Below are 21,564 nucleotides of genomic sequence, written 5' to 3'. Positions count from 1 at the left end.
CATTCAGAAATACTGATAAACGTTATTATTATTATTTTTGAGTGATGCAATGAATAATCATATGGTCACATTGATTTGACATTTTCCACCAATCATATCAAACTACAAGGACATTGCATGCTATTTATTATGAATATATTTTTGGCGCTCAATTTTAAAATATAATAAGTCACCATTTTACAACTCAGCCTAGTGTTTTACTTCAATTAATTCCATTTATGTGTTACACTGATTTTTATTATATTAAATTATGTAACTGTTTTTTATTATTTTCTAATAACAATTGTATTTGGCACTTCAAGGCTATTAAAAAAAAAAAAAATCTGCTGTATAATTTTGGAACCTAGGACGTTTCCTCTGTCCTCCCCGTACATCCCCTCCCTCCACAACCGAACAAAACAATTTCCCACTGAATAAAAAATTAAAAGTAAAAATATTAAACAATAATATACAATCAATAAATGTACAAATTAATTTTATATAATAATTATGTTTATTTTATTATATATATTATATTAAATTAGTATATAAATATAATTCAAGAATAAGTCATAATAACAGTATTGCCAAATGACCCAAATTCCAATACAAAACTCACTAATATAAAATATAATTAATATAAATAATAAAAATATTAAACAATAATGAATATACAAATTAGTAATTACAAATGAAAATTAAAACACTTGAAATTAAAATACAAAGTTAAATAGGTACCTAATATAAATCAAAAAACGGTAAAACCTAACTAATATGTTTTATTCTGATAAGATAGGACAAGGAAATTAAAAAATTTAGAGTATCATTATTGGAAAAACTTTGGCATAATTTTTTTAAACTGTCATTACCCAAATTATTATGAAAATCTCCTACTCTACAATTTAAAATATTTTAGTGATGGCATTTGAGTTGCTCATCTGCAGTAGAGTTTCAATAAAAAACCAAATATTTGGATGATTAATTCACATTACCTAATGTTGTAAATTTATTATTCCACTTTTCCGAAATATTGTTTGTTCTACCTATATCAGTTTTAGACTACTTTTAGTTAACTCAAATAGATACGTTCCACATGGAACACGGATGACGATAGTTGATACTTTGATAGATGCCCGTATATTTCTGGTAAAACCAAAGAATCTATTTTCCAACTCAATATTTGTAAAAAAAATCTACATTATTACAAGGATGAAACGTCTCAGTCGGTGGCAGGCCGGGCAAGGGGAGACCAAATATCATAATTTTGAACCATCCAAACTTCAAATGTTCTTCAAAATACGCTCAAAGACATATGTTCCTTAATAGGATTAATACTTCATAAATTTGGCCATGTACTAGCCGAATAGTTCTTGCAGGGGTGCCATTTGGGGGGGGGAGTGCAGGGTATACATTGGCTTCCCTATTTTTTTCCAAGTCTTATTGGCCTGGATTAAAATTTACAATGCGCCGACGGCGCACGGGCAATGGTCTCTTTATGAGTAAAAATTAAAATATATTATTAATTGTTATGAATACTATATAATGCATTAATGCATAAATTGTAGGTATAAAATATAAATATATAATATAATATTATTATGTATGTAGATAGGTAATAAATAATAATGCATAATATTTATTATTTCTAAATTCTTATTAGATTATGGCATGAACTATACGTCTATGATCATTGATCAAAGCTATTTCCAACTTTTCAGATAATGTTTTTTTCGTTATTAGGTATAAATGCGGTATAATAATTAATAAAATATAGTATAAATACTATAAATATAGGTATATATATAAATATATAATAGGTACGTATCGGGTATTCAATTATACAATAATGCTTGTAATTCAGAATAATTCTATATTTCTAACATTTCTATGATGTCGTTACAGACTACCTACGGGCTACGGTTACCCTTAGTACAATATTATATAATATTACATCTTCAATGGATGACAAACGATTAAGTAATTTAATGGTCATAGCGACAGAAAAAGAAGATGGTAACAAAATAAATTTAGACGAAGTAGTAGATAGATTTTTAAAAAAAAAACTAGATAGTATAAGTAGTATACTAGAATAGCATAATAATTAATTTAAAAAAACTAATGTATTTTGTATGGAATATTGTATTATTATTTATTATAATATGTTAATAAATAAATATAATATATAAATTTTATTTGGAATAAATTGCATTGAGTAAATATAAGTACCTATGCTAAATATTTTTGGATCTATACCTATAATACCAAAAGGCAAATAAATTATTGATGAATAATTTGAATTCATTAAAATATACCCTTCAAGAGTTTAACCCCATACAAGCGACTTACACACAAACCATATCTGTATTTACTATTTAGAAAAAAGTGGCCTGACAAAAAAAAAATTGGCCTACTTAAATTTTGGCACCTCCATTATAAAACTCAAATGGTGTCTTGTAGCGCTCCCCCTTTTTGATACTACACATTAGTTTAACTTTTTGGATATAAGCACCTAAACTTGATCTATAAAATGATACTATAACACTATAACACAGTTATATTATTATTATATATTCACAGTAATGTGTACCATCTAAGAGTATAAATACAACTTTGTTGAAGCACAGAAATATAATATTGGTGTGTTAAGATATGGGTAAATCCAGATATCATCAATGGTGGCATGGAGAAAATTAATAAGTATATTGTATTTTCTTCATCAAAAGTATTAAAAAATAAAAAGTATTTCAACAAGTGTCCATTCCATTTTGTAATTTTTAAATGTTAATAAGTTAGATTAACAGAAATACATATGTTAAAATTTAAAACATAAAAATGTAGTAAAATAATATTTTTCAAATATCTATATTATATACAATGTATGCATATTGTATATGTATGACAAATGTTGTATGTATAATAATATTAATAATTATGTAATGTACAGATTATCCCGTGAGGATTTACCCATTGCAATAGCTTTTTATTATTATTTTTTTGGGCAGGGAGAGGGTGAAAAATATATGTAAACAAAATCAAACTTTCTGTTCTTATTTGCTAAATTATCAATCCCTTTGATGGGTGGGTGGAAACCCCCAGCTACCCCATAAATACGTCACTGCATTTCGATATCTCTTGAAATAATAGAGACATCATAATTATGTTTGTTTTTAAAAGACTCACAAGGACAAGGACTATAATACTTCACATTTTAATTTACCTTAATATTTTGGTAAAAAAGTTAAAAAAATAATTTTTAATTTAATTATTTAAAAAGTGGGCAAGTGGGTATCGCTCTGTTGTATAGTAGTGATGTAGAGTAGGTCACTGGTCACTATAATGGATGTGTTAAATTTGAATGCAATGACGGGTATCATTGTATACGAAAAACAATTCTGAACGGAGATGATTTGTCAGTCAATGATAATTAGTTGGATATATTATATAATTACCTATATTTAAATTGTAATATATCGTTATTTTACGCGATTTCGTAAAAAATTAAATTTCATACAACATAAAATGTTTTCTATATTGACGCTGAAATTTTTTTTTACAGTTACTTGAAGGAAAACTTATGGATAACCTTGTATTGGGTTTTTTATCTTAGGTATAAATCACAAAAGTTTTATGAATTTTCAACTTTAAAATTCCTTGCAAATTTTCGCAATTATGATATATTTCATAAATATTTGAACTTTAAATGCTTATAAACAAAAATTATGACTAACGATTTTTGATTTTTTTTTTACTACGAAAAGTGCAACTTATAATAAACCTTGTATTAAATTTTAAATCTAAAAAAATAATAGAGATATCCATAATGTTGTTTATTTTTCTGAAATTTTTAACATTTCAACATTTTATTTTCATAAGCATAATGATTTTAAGTATTTTTTTTTATTTTGTACTATTATACGGACCCAAACCTGCGGGCCACACGTTTGATAACATTGGCACTTATATGGTATTTAATAGTTCACAATTTTTTTCAAAACTACAAAAAAAACATTAGAAATCATGAGATTAATGAAAATAAAATGTCGAAATGTCAAAATTTTCAGAAAAATAAACTACAAAACAGCTCTTAGTTTTAAAAAAAAAAAAATTATTTTAAAAGAAAATTATTTTTTTAGCTTTTTCACCAAAACATTAAATTAAATTGATAAAATTGTTGTTTACATTATTAAAATGTTATACTCATTTTTATTTTTATAATTTTCTATACAGACATTTCAAACTGAATACAATCTCACACTTTAATAACATCAGTATAACTTAATAAAAAAAGTAATTTTTAGTAATTATTTACATTTTACATACTAATCCAGTCTATAAAAGAACAAAATATATTAAAATTATGTTACTTAAATAGGGATAGGTAAATCTTTTGCAACTAACATTAAAACATTTTCAGTCGTAAGTCTCCAGTTATCAATGTTTTTTGATACAATACACCATGCTTCACCATGATGAGGCTCTGCTGCAATACACCTCTTTTTAATATCCTGTTGTATTTCTTCAGTTCCATGTAATACTTCAAATCTATAGAAATATGCCCAAGCATCTCCAAAATCTGGATCAATTTTCACAGTTCTATTAAACCATTCACGGCATTTTTGTAATTTACGTTCACTCCAAAATAATTTGGAGACAGCCAAAAGTACATTTACATCATGTTCGCATTTCTTTAAAGCATCTACACTTTTTGTTTTACGTTGTGGTCTTGCTTCTAAAAATATAGCTTCTGACCATAGTATACCAGCATTTGGACATTCTTGTAGTGCTTTGGCCATCATTGTGTTTGCTATGTCTCTCAAACCTGCACGAAATTCTATACGTATAGCTTCTAACCATAGTTCTGGATTATGTGGATTTTTCAAACGACCTTTTTCCAATACTGATCTTGCTTTGGTTAACATTTTTCTTTTCTCATCTAACCTGGCTAACCAGATCCATAAAGGAATAGAACTAGGACATTTCTTTAATGCAGAATTAAAAGTTTCATGAGCTCTATCTACATCTTCTTGTTGTTCTTCAATCTGGCCTTTCATTAACCATAATTTAGCATAATCTGGAAACTTAACAAGAGCTTCCTCAAGAATTTGTAAAGCTGTATCTAAATTGTTCAAACACCATTCAAGTTTAGCAGATTTCATCATTACTCTTGGAGTTGGGGCTGAAGCTCTGGCTTTAGATAATAAACGTCTTGCACGGTCAAATTCTGAATTCTCAGACTCTAATTTGACAGCAGCAAGCCAAATTTCTTCTGAGTTTGGATTTGCTTGAAATGCTAAAGATAAAATACCACGAGCAGCTGGTACGTCACCAGCTAACCATTTTGATTTGGCTCCCATCAACCATAATACTTCAGATTTTGGACAATGAGCAACAGCTTTTTGTAACAATGTTTCTAAAGAATCTCTTGTGCCATGATTTTTTTCAAAATAAGCAGCTCTCAACCAAATAGACTTTTTACTAGGAAAAGCAGCTAATGAATGTGAGAAAATGGCTCTTGCACACTCATAAGCTAATTGACTAGCGCAAGAGTCAGCATCCTCCATCCAAGTATGTTTACGATCTTCATCTTCTATTCCATATCCAATTATAGCTTTAATAAGAGCTTGACAAGTTTTTACCGAACCACATTTTTCAGCTTCTATTGCTTCTTTAATCCATTGTTCTCTGTTAATTTCAACACCATTAGCACTTAATGAAGATATAGCACGGTCTATGATTTTTTCTACCATATTGATATTACCATTAGCTTCTTCTAATTTAGCAGCGGTAGTCCAAATTTGTCTGTCAGTAGGAATATTTTCACGAGCTTTATTTAAAACTTTACGTGCATTTTCATATGTTTCTAATCGAGCTAAAGCTAACCATAGATCAACACTAGTTGGACAACATTCAACAGCACGACTTAATAAAATCCGAGCATCTTCTGGATCTTCCAACTCAATAGCTGCTTTCCATAATCTAACTGAATTTGGAATATGTTCTAAGGCTTTTCTGTAAACTTTTCTTTTACCTTTAGTTTCAGATTCTAAGTCAGCAGCTTTAATCCAAATACGAACTGATGTTGGAATATGCCTAACAGCTTGGGCGATAACAGCTTTGGCAGTTTCTGGAGGTTGTAAACGAGCAGCTTCGAGCCATAGATCTTCAGATTTTGGATTATCTTCACAACCTTTCATTATAACGTTACGGGCAGCTTGAATTTTTCCTGTTACTTCTTCAAGACGAGCTGATGCTATCCAAGCTGGTGGATGATTAGGATTAGTCTCTCGAACAGACTTTAACAATAATCTAGCTTTTTTTATGTCATTAATATCTCCCCCATATGTTGGTATCATACTATGTAAATCAGTCAAATACCCTTTAGGATCAACAACCGTTTGTCCTTCAACAGAGTCAGATACTTGGTTAAGTTTTACATTCATTAAAGTATTACGGGCTTGTCCCATTTTTCTTAAATCTAAGTCTCCAGATGGAGTTAACATTCCAGGTGTAACGGTGCCATGTGGATATTGACTCATCAGACCACTTGCTGAATCAATAGAAGAAGTACTTTCACCACCAAGACTTCTTGAAAGTACAGTATCAGGTAGAGGTGTGAATTTTTCAGCCCTAGGGTTCCTTTGTTTACGATTTCTAGCATCACCAACTTCTGGAATATTGCGCCATTCATCTTCACTAACCATAGTTAATCTAAAAAATAATACAGTTTTAGAAAGGTATAAAAACAAAGTTTTAAATATTGGCTTATAATGCTGGAAGAGTTTAACCAACAAAAACAAAAAAATTATTTTATTAAAATACATATAATAAAATAGAATATTTTAAAACAAAATAAAGCCCACTATCTATTATAGTACGCCAGTTGATAGCAAATTATTTTATCAAACATAAAAATTTAATTATTAATTTCAAGACTGAAATAGTTAATCCAAAAAATTATTGATTAGTGAGTTAAAGTGCTTTTAAACTATACTAAAATATTAATTATTATACATATGAATATATAATTAGTGGTAGCTAAGAATTTATTTTTTCTATGATGCAAATTATTTATCCTATCACCAATTGTTCTCATGAATATGTAGAGGGCTAATTCCCACTCAACCTCAATTCATAAAAGTACACAAATTATAAACTAGTCTTGGATTATTAAGATACCTACCCCAAATTATTATTTTTTTTTTTTGTCACTTCATAAGAAGGCTATCTTGCCAACACTGAATATAATTATTTATATATTATATACATATATTGATTTACCCTCTTTTTAAATCACTGAATTGTTGTTGAATCTTTGGTCGTTCTTGTCGATATTTCTCTAATTCTTCTTTTAATCGTTTTTCTCTGTATTCTTTACGTTTCTCGTCCATTCGTTTATCAATTTCTTCATAAATCATATCTGCTTCTTCGTCATCTTTATCGTACGGATCCTTACTGAATAATGAACCACCATAACCACTGAATTCATCATAGTTAGAATCATTCAAATCTTCATCGTCGTCTTCTTCTTCATCTTTTTTTTTTTTTTTTGTGGGTGGTGCATGTCGATCGTCGGAAACATCATTGGCATCTCGTGCTGGACCAATATCAGACCGTGTTGTAAATCCTGTAGCACCTCGACCAACACCAGCAACATATCCAAGAGGTGCAGGAATACCAATAAAATGTTTTTTTACCTTACTCACTAATGCGGCTGGTGGTGCTGCCATTATAATAATTTAATTTAAAGTTTTTTTAACCGACAAACATTCAGATTTCAAAATTTAGAACTAAGATTTTAGTAATTCTACTGATTCCTTTATTCCAGTATCCTACTATTTCAATTCTTGCTGTTTATTTTCACTATTTTCTGTCTTGGTGTTAGTCTGTAGTCGTATCCATCATCCACTGACCACTATACAAAATACAAATTGATACTTCAATACTATCAAACTATGAGTTTTGTTGTTGTTGATAAAATAAACTAACTATTTGTTTTTAATCCAAGAATAAAGGTTTACTCCATGATTCTTTAACCTTGAATTGAAAACTTTATAAATTATCTTTAGTAAAGTTAATCCCGCATTTTTTCATTCGTTGTATTATGTTAGGTTATCCGACATCCGTTATCTTTTTCATTTAACTATGATCTAATTCATAGTGATATAGCGGGTTTTTCCTTCTTTATAATTTCGTTGGTTTAGCGATTATCATTATCGTAATATCCGTTATTATTAATATTTATTTTATTTTTGCTGTTATAGGATATAGACACTGTGCGTTACTCTTATAGTTCTTACTTGCAGTGCACGTTTTTGTGGCAAACTCCTTTTTAGTTTGAACTTTATTGTTCAAGTAATATATTTTTGTCAAAGGATCTTCTCTTGATTGGTAAGTCACTTATTAGTTTTTCAATCATCAACAAATAGTTAGCTTTTAAAATAACTACCTATATTAAATATCTAGTAATACAATACGTGCTCTATACATGATATTAAACATGTGGTTTTGTCGTTAGTAAATTTATCAATTTTCCATATTTTTTTCTGGCTTAATTCAATAAAAAAATTAATATAATTATTATATTTAGCGTAAAACCAATTTTAGTTTTCTTCATTTTTTCACAGTATTAAGAGGACATTATACTCGCAATTCGCATGTGTTTTCTCTGTTTTACTAACGTACATAATAGCAAATTTGTGTTCAGCAGAACACATTTTGTGATGTTAGCTTTAATATTAAAATTAATTTACCTATTATAAAATTTAAAGGTAAAAGTATTAGAAAATGTCATATTATGATTTTAAAGTGTGTTATAGCTATGTAAAATACTACAATTTTAAGATGATAATATCAATAATTGTATATGTCATTTTCCAGTAAATATTCTTAATTTCAAATCAGATAATAGGTAAATTTACTCTAATATTCATGCTAACATCTCTAAATGTGTTCTGCTGAATGAAAATTTCCTATGATGTACGTTAGTAAGATAGAGACAACACATGCACGGGTATAACGTCCTTTTAGGCAAATTTTTATATTTTTCTTAGGTAAGTACCTATTATTATTTTACTTCTAAATCTCATTTATAGAAAAAGACTTACACCTCTTTCATATACTTTTATGTTGCTATTTACAACATAATAATTTGTGAATTAATATGTTTTTGTGATATTGTGTAAAATATATTATTCCATTTGCATATACTTATGACTCAATCAATTTAGCAACATAAGTTCTTACCCATTAATTAATTTTCTTCATGATGTAGTGGTAAGCGTAATAATTATTGTTTTTAATTTAGCTTTTGATTTACCTATATAGAATGATAAATGTATAATAATGATAGTAGTAGGTATATATACAGTGTTTACTAAAATGTTATTAATGTTAAAAAATAATATTAGTTTATAGCTTGGGACTTGATTTCTCTAAAAATATTTAAAAAAAATCCATGTTAACATGCAATTTTAATAACTAAAAATGCTCAAAAATATGCTGCTTAAATTTTGCAGAAGGAAAGAACAATAAAAATATGACAAAACTGCTAAGTTAAACTTAGTATTATTATTCATCACTTAAATAAAAATGAATTAAATCTCACCTAAAATATTCTATAGTTCTTAAAGAAAATAAAATGTAAATGCAAGAAGCCAAGTAGTTCCAATCCTTAGTTATAATGAATACCACATCAACAAATTAAAGAATTTATGACAAAAAATATCTGTTATGAATGTTTTATAGATAATATTAATTCTGTCAAAATAAATTATTAGATGTTTTGTAAGCAAGAAAATATGTGAGTACTCAAAAATAAACTATGTATTGCACAGAAAGTTCAATATTGTGACTTTTTAATAAAAATAAAATCATTCTATCATAAGGATGTAGTTGCAGTACTACCTGTAGCACTTAATATTTTAATAAAAATAACCAAACTTCAGGGGAAGCTGGGGAAGCTTCACTCATTCACCATGCAGCTTGTTTCCATTTTATTAATATGCCAAACTAGCATTTGGGCAGATAATTTTGTGTTTGTTTCTTATTATAATAAGTTGATTTTTAGTAGGGGTCTTCAACCTTTTTTGTGGTCGATCAAATCTGAGATATGCTTGGGAATCACAAGCTTAGTTTTTATTTTAATCTTTTAGTAGGAAATTAATAACTTAAAAACAAGGAAAATTTATATATTATTTTCAAAATATTAATTAGCTTGGTGGGTTTTGTAAGTTGGAGTCTCCTAATTTATAGGTCTCAGTCACAAAATATGAAAGCGGTCTTTGCAGCTGATACATACTATTTGTATTTATGTATACTATTTGCACATACTATTTATGTATTTAAAATTGTACTGTCACACTGTTTGTTATGTGTCATATTTGCACATACAAAAAAATAGTGCTGACCTGATAGGTGTTTACAATAGTACCTTAAGCATTCAGAGATACAATTTTTTTATTTTATTATTCAATTGCCACTACTAAAAAACAGCCACTTGGTGTAGGACAGGTGGGATCATTTTTTATATCCACAATTATAGTATTAAAAATGTTTTAGCTTTTGGTGCTCTTTTAGAACTAAAATTTACTGAAGGCGCATTTCCCCGATTCATACCAAGACTAATCATAAGGCAAACCAAAAAAAAATGTTTATTACAAACTAATTTCGCCAGAAATCTTAAATAAGTGAGATATAACTTAAAGCTTTGTAAAATATTACAATTTTAATATGTTTATTTCTCATTTAAAAAAAAACAAAGTAATTTCACAAGTCTCTTATTACTTTATATTATTATAAAATGTTATTGTACATACAATGTGATCTTTATCATATGAGAGTAACCTCGCGCAAAGATTGATTTTTGTCCAATTTGGTTAGACCATACCTTTAGATAAATTGATCGTTAGCTTCCATTTGCTACGATCTACTGCAGTCAAAAATTATAATGTTCATCTTAGAAAAATGCATTATTTGAATATTTAAATTTTATTTCCTTGTAAGACTTAAAATGAATAATCCATTTGCCTCATCTTCAAGTTGTTAGTGTTAATGATAAAAAAGATAACAAATAAGCATTTGATTAAAATGTTAAGAATAGAAAGTAAAACATTGTCTTTATAGTTTATTTTTTGATTCAGTAAATTAAATTAAAATTGTATTTGTTCAAAAACTCTTAAGTAGTACTAACTTTTAAATTATTCTAAATCAAAAAATTATAATAGCATTGTATTAAGTTTGAATATTCTATTGATTGGCAACTCTTAATTTATGAATTAAAGCTTGTACGCACATCTCATAAGATTTCATATTTGAATAAAGTACTATAAAATTATAAAATACAGGTATCAATAACTAACAAATATTAATTAATTTAACATAACATTATAATTAATTATATTATAATAAATTATGCTTTATGTTTTCAAATAGATAATAAAAAATATATATTCCTATTAATAATTTTGGACAATAAATTATTGTTATAGATGAAAATTTATGTTAATGCAGAATCCAAATATATAAAACTTAAATATTTAAAAAAAAAAAATAGCCTAACCATGGTTATTTTATAAATATATAAAATACATTAAACATAATAATTATTAATATGTTTAATTAGTAAGTTATTTGAATATGGATTGAACATAATAGTATCTGTACTATTTTATGGTAGATCTCATTATCTTAGATAAAATAATCCACAGACAGCTAGTTAAAATACATAAAATAACAGCTACCCATCCTATATTTACACTCCAGCCTAGTGAATATATTCTAGCAGTCAGTAATTGTTCCCAAAAATGTATTGTTTGACACATATTTCCACTGGCATTGATCATACCATCTATAAGTGCTAGTGATTGATTGCAATTATTCTGGCTATGTGTTTTTCTTGAATGATGTTTATTGTGCATTATTCCCAATGTGAACAAACCAAATGTTGCTATAAAATAACAATTTATAATTTTACATTAATACTTACTAATTCTTTTACTGTAAAACACTCATTATCCAAAAACATAAGAATTTTTTGATTATATTTTTTTATATATAATTTTAAATCTTCAAAATAGTATGATACTTAAACAAAGATTATGTTTAAATTAAAATGTTATGATAGAAGTATGAGTACTGGGAAACCTAACTTTTACTGACTAAAGTAACATTGTTTTTACCGATTTATATGGGTAAGTTTTTTGACTAAATTTTTGTATGGTTAGTCTGAAATATAAAAGAAATAACCTTACTGTTATACAATATATTGTATTATAACTTAAAAAATATAATTCAAATCAAATGAAAGTGAAATGACTATATCTTCTACAATTTTTTTTCTTTATTATTTATTGATCATAATATTTTTTTTAATTTTAAAATTATTTAATTTTTCATTTAAGTTATGAATAAATTATTATTATATATTTTCATTTCAACATACAAAACAATTTTAGAAATATATCATCCAACAATTGTAAAATTCATTTTTACTGATTTGTTATGACTTATGAGATTCCCTTACATTTACAATATAACATTTAATTTTTGTTAACATTTAAGAAAATATATAGTTGTATCATATCATCAAAGGTATTTATTGAAATAGTATTTTATTTAATTTGGTTTATTATGTTATTATTCTGCTCATCTTATTTAAATACCTACATACAAAATTGGATTATATAACATTTAGATTTTATTTATATATCTTTTACATTGATCGTAGAATTTTGTTTATCTTAATATTCACAATTTTACCTAATGTTACATCCTAAAATTTAACTTTATAAACCTATGAAAGTCTTTAATTTAGACATAGTGATAAATAACAGTGTTTTCATAACTTAGATTTTATTTAATCATACTTTTACCAAAACATATGCATTCTTAAAATTGTTTTTTGAATATATTTTAGAGTGTAACTTGAAATTTTATAATTTACATGAAATGTATAAGTTGACATTTTAAATATTACCTGCTAATAAATACATTACAGCAGTGATTAACATAGCACTAATTTGATGACGAAAAATAGAAAAAAGTCCAATCAATGATGCAGAAACAACTATTATAATGCATACCAATGCACATGATATTGACACATTTTGCATTCCTTAAACATAATATAATAAGTACTTTATAAAATATTTCATTACAATCTTTATTAGATAATAATAGATAATATTTTGTTTTTTCATTAATGAAATAATATTACAAATTATAATTTATAATCTTTTTTTTTAACATTTGTCAATTTGCAAGAAGTTTCTGTCCATACTTAAGGTAAAAAAAATGTCTCATTTATCAATAGGTCTACATATTTTTTTTATTGTCCAATCATAAAATTTATCTGGGTGATCATTGTTTGGTTGTGTTGTACAACATTTTGGGCTTAAAATGTCTTTATCAGTTTCAAGCACAAGTCTCTATACCTGTACCTCTATGCCTGCAATAATGACAAGACAATCGTTTAATTTAATTAAAATCACAAGTATTTTTCAACCTTTTCTATCAGTAACGATTTATTTTGTTTGAATTAAATATCAACTTCATTACGTCATATAATGACAAATATAGGTAGTCAAACCATCAAATTTAATTTAATTTAACGACAAAAGTTATAAAACCATCAAATGAGCATGACGATTAATTAATAAGTGTATGAATTTTGTAAAATATAATATATGAATAAATATAAATACAATTTAAATTGTCTCTATTAGGAAACTTTTTTCGAGGAATTAATATAAATGTATTATTGTACCAAAATGTAGAATTTACATTTTACGTAGATGTAATATGGAATATAATATGGTAGCTAAATGCTTTTAGGCGAATTAACATTTGCGTATTTTTAGTTCCAGTATGAACTATTGGTGAATAACATCGTATTAAATGTTTAAACCTTAGTTATAAAAACTGAAGATTTTTTGAATTTTGTAAACATTTTAACTTGAAATTCATATAAAAAATATGCCTATGTATTATGTAATGTTTAATATTTTTACACGGATATAAGAACAACTTATGTGGGATCTTGTATTACATTTTGATCAGTGAATAATTATTATCGTTATTTATAGATGAAAAAGATGAAAATTTTACAATGTGTAAGAAACGCTAACATTAATAACATTTGTTAAAATTTCAAGTTCCTAATGTTCAAGACCGTAACTGGAAATTAATTTCGGGGGGAGGGGGGGGGGGTTTGAACCCCCCAAGGTAGACCTTGCTAAGGTTATTTGTTTTTAAGTTTCTTTAAGTTTTTCACCCAAAAAACAAAATCAATTGATTTCGTCAAAAGTGGGTTCTTCTTGAAAATTCCCATTTTTACTTAATATTTTATTCGTTCTCCAATTATTTTGAAAATTATTGGGAATTTTTAGTTTTTACCTCTCCGATGTATAAACTAGATCCAATTTTCTATCAGATACCATAATTTGAAGATCGAAGTATTTTAATAACTACTATTGTGTGCACAAACACAGTAAAATCTAAAAATGTATTGAGCGCATTAATCGTGTTTTCTGTGTTTACATAGACTATTTTTTATTAGATAGCTTAAATTATATTTATTTTAGTTCTTTAATTTCAATTATTGATTTTTTTAAAAAAAATTAAAATTAATAAAATTGTTATGTTTTGAAATTCCAAATTATTATATGATTGACCGACGTTGTAACTTGGTTAGCATTATGTATGAACACAAAAATAATTAAATCTAAGTCTTCAAAATTCTATCTCCGAGAATCTTAAATAGTGAAATGCTAGGTTTTTATGTAAGTCTGTATAATATATATCATTGTTTTAAATTTGTACCTTTTTTAAAGTGAAAATATGTACATAACTCAAGAGTATTTATTGAAATTCAAGTAATAAAATATTATTTAATCTATGTGTAAGTTAGAAATGTGTATGTATGTATTTTTTTGCGTGAATAATTAATATGCATGGACTATTCTGTTGTACCAATTAAAGCATGATATTTATTAACAAACACATAATTTAAATGTGTATATATATTTATTTAGGTATACCTGAGTAAACTTAATAGTTGCGTGACTTATTTACTTCACTATTTTTTTTTCATGTAACGATTTTTATATTTCTACATATGTATATAATACAAAAAGTATGAATTTTAAAACTATTAATTTTACTATAAGTTTAACATTTTATTATTTTTATTTATTTTATTTGGCTTGAAAAGTAGAATAATTTTGCATATTTGATACACATAAAAAATTAAAGGTACTTATTGTTATATTACTTACTATGATGCCAGTCTGGTTTAAAATATTCTTCTTCTGGAGGTTCTTCAGCTAAATAATTTACACATTTGGGTAACACCGATCCCTTTTTATTGTTCGTTTCTTGATACAGTTGTACCAACTGATCTTCTAATAATTGACAAAATTGTTAATTCTAAATTCTCATAAAAATGTAGATGAATATTTGAGGTACATATTAATATATCGTTGTATTATTATTTATTACATTGCAATATATTTACGGAAGTTTTTATGATTTGAGTGCTTGGTACCTTAGTTAACAATATAAGAAATTAATAATATATTAATCAATATAAGAAGAATTGGTTACAATATAATATATTATAAATTATAATGTACATTTGCGCCACAACTGCTATTGCACTGCATTCCGTGACGCAATCTATCTATACTTTGACTAGCGTTAAATATTTTAATTATTTTACCCGAAAAAATATTAATATTATACGATGTTAACGAATTTATTTTAAATAAAGTGAATTATGTATTGATTTTGCATTGTGACTATTATTTTTTATTAGAAAATAGAAAAAACATATTATTTTTTTTGAAAGTCGTGCTTTTAATTTCATTTTATTATCTGAATTAAAAAGAGACTTAAGTTAAGACATTCGTTGAATATCAATTTGTCATTTTGGTACTGCAAGTATCATTTAGCTATCATATTATAGCACAATTAAGATAATTAGCTCAAAATAATACTAAAATTGGCCCCTGCGGTTTTATTTCATTATTACTCTTATTAATTGTATTTCTTACGGTTTAACGAGTAATCAATATAAATTGTTTAAAGACTGCAAAACCCAGAAATCTTATTAGAAAATAATAAAAAGGAGGATTGTTGTTTACAAATCCATTAAGTGGCGCCGTCTTGTCCTATCCTTCATTTCTTTTCAAATTTGTTTTAATAGTTTCAATGTATACATATACGTGTGTTATACTCTGATTATTAGGCAAAGTACCTGTTAAAGAAATACATAAAGTCCAAATTCCCCCATACATTGGCGCAAGTATAACTGTAGTCGTTTCTTCCATTACACGTAATAGTGAGTGTATGTCGTACAAATCCGTTTGATGATATTGATTTGCTGTAGCCAAAACTAATAAGGCATCTCCATTATTTACCGGAGATGGCTTTGCCGCATTAATTGTTATTTTTAATGTGTTTCCATTTACTAGCCATTCGGTGTTGACATTATTAAACCATTTAGACGATTTATTTTGTGTTTTCAACACTGATATTGCCTAAAAATAAATTTATATTTTATTTTGAGTAAATTTAATTAGTTAACATTAAATTCTTGAAAACTTACCTCTTGAAAATCCCATTCCATATTTTCCCAGTGATTAGTCCAAATTGATGTGCATAACATAAATGTTGTACACGATGAAAGTATGAGCGTGATTGTGAGGAAAAGTGTGACTGGTTGTACAGATAAGCATCCTTGTGTTTCCGTTGGCCAATAATGAACCGTCACAGTATCCATATTCTATATTTTTAAAACTGCGTTAAGTAGCAATATATTATATCTTAATTGATTTTTATAAAATTATTACTTAAAATAACGAACTTGAATTGTATTTAAATAAAAATGAACGTATTAAAAGTAATTTTGTGTGGGATTTACGTTATCATGAATTTTATTATGGCCTACAGGAACATGGTAATTTAACGACTCTGCCTAGCAAATCAAAAAAAAAAAAAACCAAATAATCAAGAAATTAATTCAATTTTATGTAAAGTACTTATATCTCTAACCTATATATTATTTTAAATGTTAGGTTAGGCTATATAAGCTAAATATAGAATACTATAATATGTTAATATATCTGCTTTAATATTTAGTACAGACACGTGACATGTATTTTTATTTTAAAACTTATCAGAAGTGACTTGTCATGTCATATCACATTGTTAAACATCTTTATTATTATATTGTATATAATATACAATTACAAGTAGAGCACCACTATAGGTTCGTTTCTTTACTTCATCATTATTAACGATTATTATAATTTGTATATTTTTAAATATATGTTATTTGTGCTGTATGATAATAATTATATTATTTTGAAAAGATTACTGTTTAATATTATTTGTTTCATTACTAAAACATTTCTTAATAGGTAAATATAATATATTATAATTATATACCATTATACTTAAATAGAGTTAAGTTCGGTATTGTAATTTTCACTCTCCGTGAAATAATTTTAAAAAAAAATATGGGCTATCCCTCAATTAATTAAACTTACAAACCATAGGTTTATTAAGATTAGGTTAAAATTGTATTGAAATATAGATAATCATAGATATCACTGTTCACTTTTTTCATTCTTAAAATATGCGTTAATTATATAAAATGGTCTTATGATAAGTATCTGAACATAGTGTAAATAATTCTGTCGTATAAATAATTGAATGCCTACTCGATTATATGCGCGAATGCCTGATTTTTGTATAACTTTAAAAGCTTGTAAATAATGAATGTGTTAAAATAAATATATTTATAAATAACATCTACGCATATACCTTAATGTGAGTTAGTATTTTAATTTATGGGGTTTGAATGTTCGATATTAAATATCGTTTTTATTGTTTTCTAGCGGTCTTTTGAATGAAATTAATAATATTTATGAAAAACGTGGCCTTACCAATTAATATAATTTCGTTATTATTAATACATTGGACGTAGGCTTATTGTATTAATCCAAATTTTAAATTATATTGCGCTCCTGAAAAGGATTTTAAAACTACATAATACACGATACTAAGCAATAATAACTAAATGCTGAGTAGACTTTTAGACTCCAGTGTGCGTGAAAGCACGTTTGACCCGATCTATAATATCTGGAACTGGGGTATAAAGGGCGCCAAGCTCTAATAAACATTTTCGACTACAAGTATAGCCAACATAAAAAAAAATGTGTACAATAAAAATGTATATATTGGTCAAAACATTTTTATGGTGCACCATGTACGCTAGATTAAAGTTTCATAAACCGAGTAACTATATAATCTTACCTCAGTATATCACTTAACTTATATTTTATATAATTAATTAATATATATATCAAATGTATATAAATCATAATACAGTTCTAAATACTTCTAAGATTTATAATAAATTAACGAATTTAAATTTAAGCGAATTAAAAATGGCTGTAGAAGTATTAAATTACGTTAGCTGTTGTTAAATATATTAAATAATTTTAGGTAGGTTATTTATCCTTCAAAATAAATATACTATTACAATTATTATAAAAATAACTTGTTATATCTACATTGATAATGAATGATAATGATCATGAAATTATAGAAAAATATTTTAACAGATCATTAAGCACATTATTATATTTTTTTTTTTTTTTAGATTAAAATGCCTTCTGAAGTAGTACAGAAAGAAGCTGAGATTGGTGTTGAAGAGAAAGATATTATTAAAAACATCGATACAAAAACAGAAACAAAAGAAAATGGTTCGCAAGAAACAAAAACAGATGAAATTCAAACAGTTGATAAATCAGAAGAATCTAAAATCAATGAAGAAGAATTATCTGAAAGTGAAAACAAAGAAAACGAAGAACCTACTGCTGAAGATATTGAGTTGCAAAAAAAGCGTGCTGAACAACTTTTAACTGATGGCAAACGTCATTTAATAATTAAAGATTTCCAAGTAGCTGTTGATGTTTTAAGTGAAGCGTGCAGTTTGTTTGGAACCATATATAGTGAATTGGATGAAAAATGTGCAGAGGCTTATTTCAATTATGGATGTGCCCTTCTTGAGCTTAGTAAGAATCAAATAAGTCCTGTTGGACTAGAAGAAAAAGATGAGGAAGAAAATGACGATGAAACTTCAACTGAAGAAATGGATTCAAATAATGTGACAAACGAGGATAATAAAGCTTCTATATCTGATGTCATTAATGAAGTAGAAAAAGAAGAAACGGACAATGTTGATGACAACAAATCAACTGAAAAAAAAGAAAATTTACCTGAGGAAACATCAGTTGATGTAAAAGAAAATGAAGTTGGAGAACAGTCCACTGAAAAAGAAGATTTGTCTGTTGACGAAGGAGAAAAACCAGATGAAGAAGATGTTGGAGAAGATGATGTTAATGATTTACAGATTGCTTGGGAAATGCTTGATTTGGCAAAAGTGATTTATAAAAACAAAGATACCGAAGAATCTAAACTCAAACTTGCTGAAGTATTAATGAAGTGTGGAGAAGTAAGCATTGAAGATGAAAAATTTGAAACAGCTATTCAAGACATGACGGAGTCCTTGGAAATCCGAAGGTGAGTTGTTTTTAAAAATTATTAGAAAGTTAAAATAATAAGTTACATTTTTATAGGTTATTATTACCAGAGGACAGTCGTATCATTGCTGAGACTTTATTTCAATTGGGCATAGCACAAGAGTTAGGTGGAAGTGGTGAACAAGCAATTGAATTATTATCTGAAGCTGTAACCGTGTTGAATCATAAAATTAAAACTTTGGAAAATATGAACAATGACAGTGACATAATCAAAGCAGAAATTGCCGAAGTTAAATCTATTATTCCCGAAATACAAGAAAAAATTGTAGATATCAAAGAGCGTAAAAAGGCTGCTGTAAGTGCATTGTTAGCTGCTGTAGGTGCTTCCAACTTGGCTACAACAAATGGTGAAACATCATCAACAATCAAACAGGCATCCAACATCAGTCATTTGGTACGCAAAAGACCTAAACAGGAAGAAACAGCAGATGCAGCTCCAAATAAGGTTCCTAAACTTGAAGAATCCTCAAATGCCAAGCAATAATTTGGAACCTATATATGTATTTAATTTATTATAATATTCCTCCAGTTTTAATTCGTTGGATTAATTTTTATTTTTTAACACTCAAAATTAAGTACCTTGTATTTTAATTAATTAAGTGAATTATTTTTGTATTTTTTTTTCTTTAAATTAAGGTTACTTTACATACAAATAAAAATCAAGACTGTCCTATCATATTTTTTTTTAAGTATTCTTTATTTAATTATTTTCCTAAGCACTTTAAAAATTACAATTCAGCTTAATGCTGTTTAAATTGTTTGTAAACATCATATGATTCTACCAATAGCTTATCTATTTTTGAATGAATTTGATATCAACAGAAAATTTATGTAAATCTAATTGTATTAGTTCCACTCATCTCATATGCATACATTCACTACTATTACAGTTTTAATTTTACTTTTGGATATTATTTTACACTACTTTAAAAATAACACCATTTTTCAAGATTTAGTAGTAGTTAAACTACTTTTACGGTATTTTTTAATAACCAATTATTTTTTTAAAAGCAAATATTTTTAGTTTTTCAAATGTATGTCTGCCTTAGATTATCTAATATGTGATAAATTCCTGTTTCCCAAGTCATTTGACAAATTTAGTTAGAGTAAATTGTCTATTGATTGACGATTGACATCTATTCCATGTTAGAATAAGTTTCTTAATATATACAAATGTTGTCTTAAAAACATGCATACTTTAAAGTATTTAATTAAAATATAAGTAAGTCTAAATTACTGACAAACTGTGTAAATAGGTGCAAATATTATGTATTATAAGTACATGTAATTTACTCCTTAGTCCTTATTATAAAAAAATTAAGCTAATTCAGTAGATTAGTAGAACCTATATTTAATGAACTTTAAGGTAATTCATTTTAATTGTATGACCTGATGACAACTAATTTTATTATTGATAGATTGTCTATTTATCTCTTATACATAAAAGATACAACAAACGTTAACAATAATTTAGATAATACAATTTAGCAGAGTATGATATGCTCGATCTTGTGTATACTTTCATATTATATTTGGTTAACGAGTGTGTATTTAAAAAAAAATATAAAACTGTAATAGGGTTTAAATTTGTGATATAAATATAATACAAAATGAGGACGTAGTCCCTGCATGTATATTGTTTTACACACACATAACATACCAAATTTTCATTCAACAGTTTCAATATTATGCTATTTGGATATTAGAGTGAACTGAACTACATAACATTTAAATTATCCAGGGCCCCATGTAGCCTTTTATTGATATTATTTTTAGTAAGTTATGATCATTTTTAAATTGTATACATATATGTACCGACATAATTGAAAACTGCAGTAATGTACCTATTTTGCCTATACTATACGCCGGGCAACACTTGATGTGCGAAATATATAACTCACTAATACTATTAGGGATGGGAATTTCAACTCAGTTCACTAATACTTTAATACTTCATAGTTTATAATATACACGATAC

The 21,564-nt window shown here is 26.5% G+C and overlaps 3 protein-coding genes across 5 annotated transcripts; 1 reads left to right on the top strand and 2 right to left on the bottom strand.

The window, feature by feature from the left end:
* Nucleotides 1-3,611: 3,611 nt before the first annotated feature.
* LOC132921287 (pre-mRNA-processing factor 6) lies at nt 3,612-7,908 on the bottom strand. The gene is made up of 2 exons (XM_060984228.1): nt 7,258-7,908; nt 3,612-6,687 (listed from the first exon to the last, which is right to left on the bottom strand). The coding sequence occupies exons 1-2, from the start codon at nt 7,704-7,706 to the stop codon at nt 4,344-4,346; spliced, it is 2,793 nt and encodes a 930-aa protein (XP_060840211.1). The 5' UTR covers nt 7,707-7,908; the 3' UTR covers nt 3,612-4,343.
* Nucleotides 7,909-8,122: 214 nt separating this feature from the next.
* On the top strand, nt 8,123-20,264 carry LOC132921288 (histone-binding protein N1/N2-like). Its single transcript, XM_060984230.1, has 3 exons — nt 8,123-8,367; nt 18,644-19,566; nt 19,623-20,264. Exons 2-3 carry the CDS (start codon nt 18,650-18,652, stop codon nt 20,068-20,070), a joined length of 1,365 nt encoding a protein of 454 aa, XP_060840213.1. The 5' UTR covers nt 8,123-8,367; nt 18,644-18,649; the 3' UTR covers nt 20,071-20,264.
* Nucleotides 11,574-18,110, bottom strand: LOC132921289 (uncharacterized). Of its 3 annotated transcripts, none has more exons than XM_060984232.1 (6): nt 17,925-18,110; nt 16,583-16,773; nt 16,232-16,514; nt 15,252-15,377; nt 12,953-13,090; nt 11,574-11,923 (listed from the first exon to the last, which is right to left on the bottom strand). In XM_060984232.1, the coding sequence occupies exons 2-6, from the start codon at nt 16,754-16,756 to the stop codon at nt 11,640-11,642; spliced, it is 1,005 nt and encodes a 334-aa protein (XP_060840215.1). In that variant the 5' UTR covers nt 16,757-16,773; nt 17,925-18,110; the 3' UTR covers nt 11,574-11,639. The 3 variants fall into 3 exon arrangements, with proteins under 3 accessions (XP_060840215.1, XP_060840214.1, XP_060840216.1); XM_060984231.1 differs by having other exon boundaries at nt 16,583-16,759; XM_060984233.1 differs by lacking the exon at nt 12,953-13,090 and having other exon boundaries at nt 16,583-16,759.
* Nucleotides 20,265-21,564: the final 1,300 nt, after the last annotated feature.

The sequence above is a fragment of the Rhopalosiphum padi genome, chromosome 2 (assembly GCF_020882245.1).
Source record: "Rhopalosiphum padi isolate XX-2018 chromosome 2, ASM2088224v1, whole genome shotgun sequence".
Taxonomy (NCBI): domain Eukaryota; kingdom Metazoa; phylum Arthropoda; class Insecta; order Hemiptera; family Aphididae; genus Rhopalosiphum; species Rhopalosiphum padi.
This window is presented reverse-complemented; position numbering and strand designations above follow the sequence as displayed.

Excerpts from the sequence above, each read along its gene's own strand:
- LOC132921287 (XM_060984228.1), bottom strand. The coding sequence starts at position 7,706 with ATGGCAGCACCACCAGCCGCATTAGTGAGTAAGGTAAAAAAACATTTT. Across the intron at positions 6,688-7,257 it reads TTCAGTGATTTAAAAAGAGG|ATTAACTATGGTTAGTGAAG; the intron begins GTAAATCAATAT and ends ATTATTTTTTAG.
- LOC132921289 (XM_060984232.1), bottom strand. The coding sequence starts at position 16,756 with ATGGATACTGTGACGGTTCATTATTGGCCAACGGAAACACAAGGATGC. Across the intron at positions 15,378-16,231 it reads TTTATGTATTTCTTTAACAG|AAGATCAGTTGGTACAACTG; the intron begins GTACTTTGCCTA and ends GTCAATTATTAG. Across the intron at positions 13,091-15,251 it reads TAAACCAGACTGGCATCATA|GAATGCAAAATGTGTCAATA; the intron begins GTAAGTAATATA and ends ATTATGTTTAAG.
- LOC132921288 (XM_060984230.1), top strand. The coding sequence starts at position 18,650 with ATGCCTTCTGAAGTAGTACAGAAAGAAGCTGAGATTGGTGTTGAAGAG. Across the intron at positions 19,567-19,622 it reads GAGTCCTTGGAAATCCGAAG|GTTATTATTACCAGAGGACA; the intron begins GTGAGTTGTTTT and ends ACATTTTTATAG.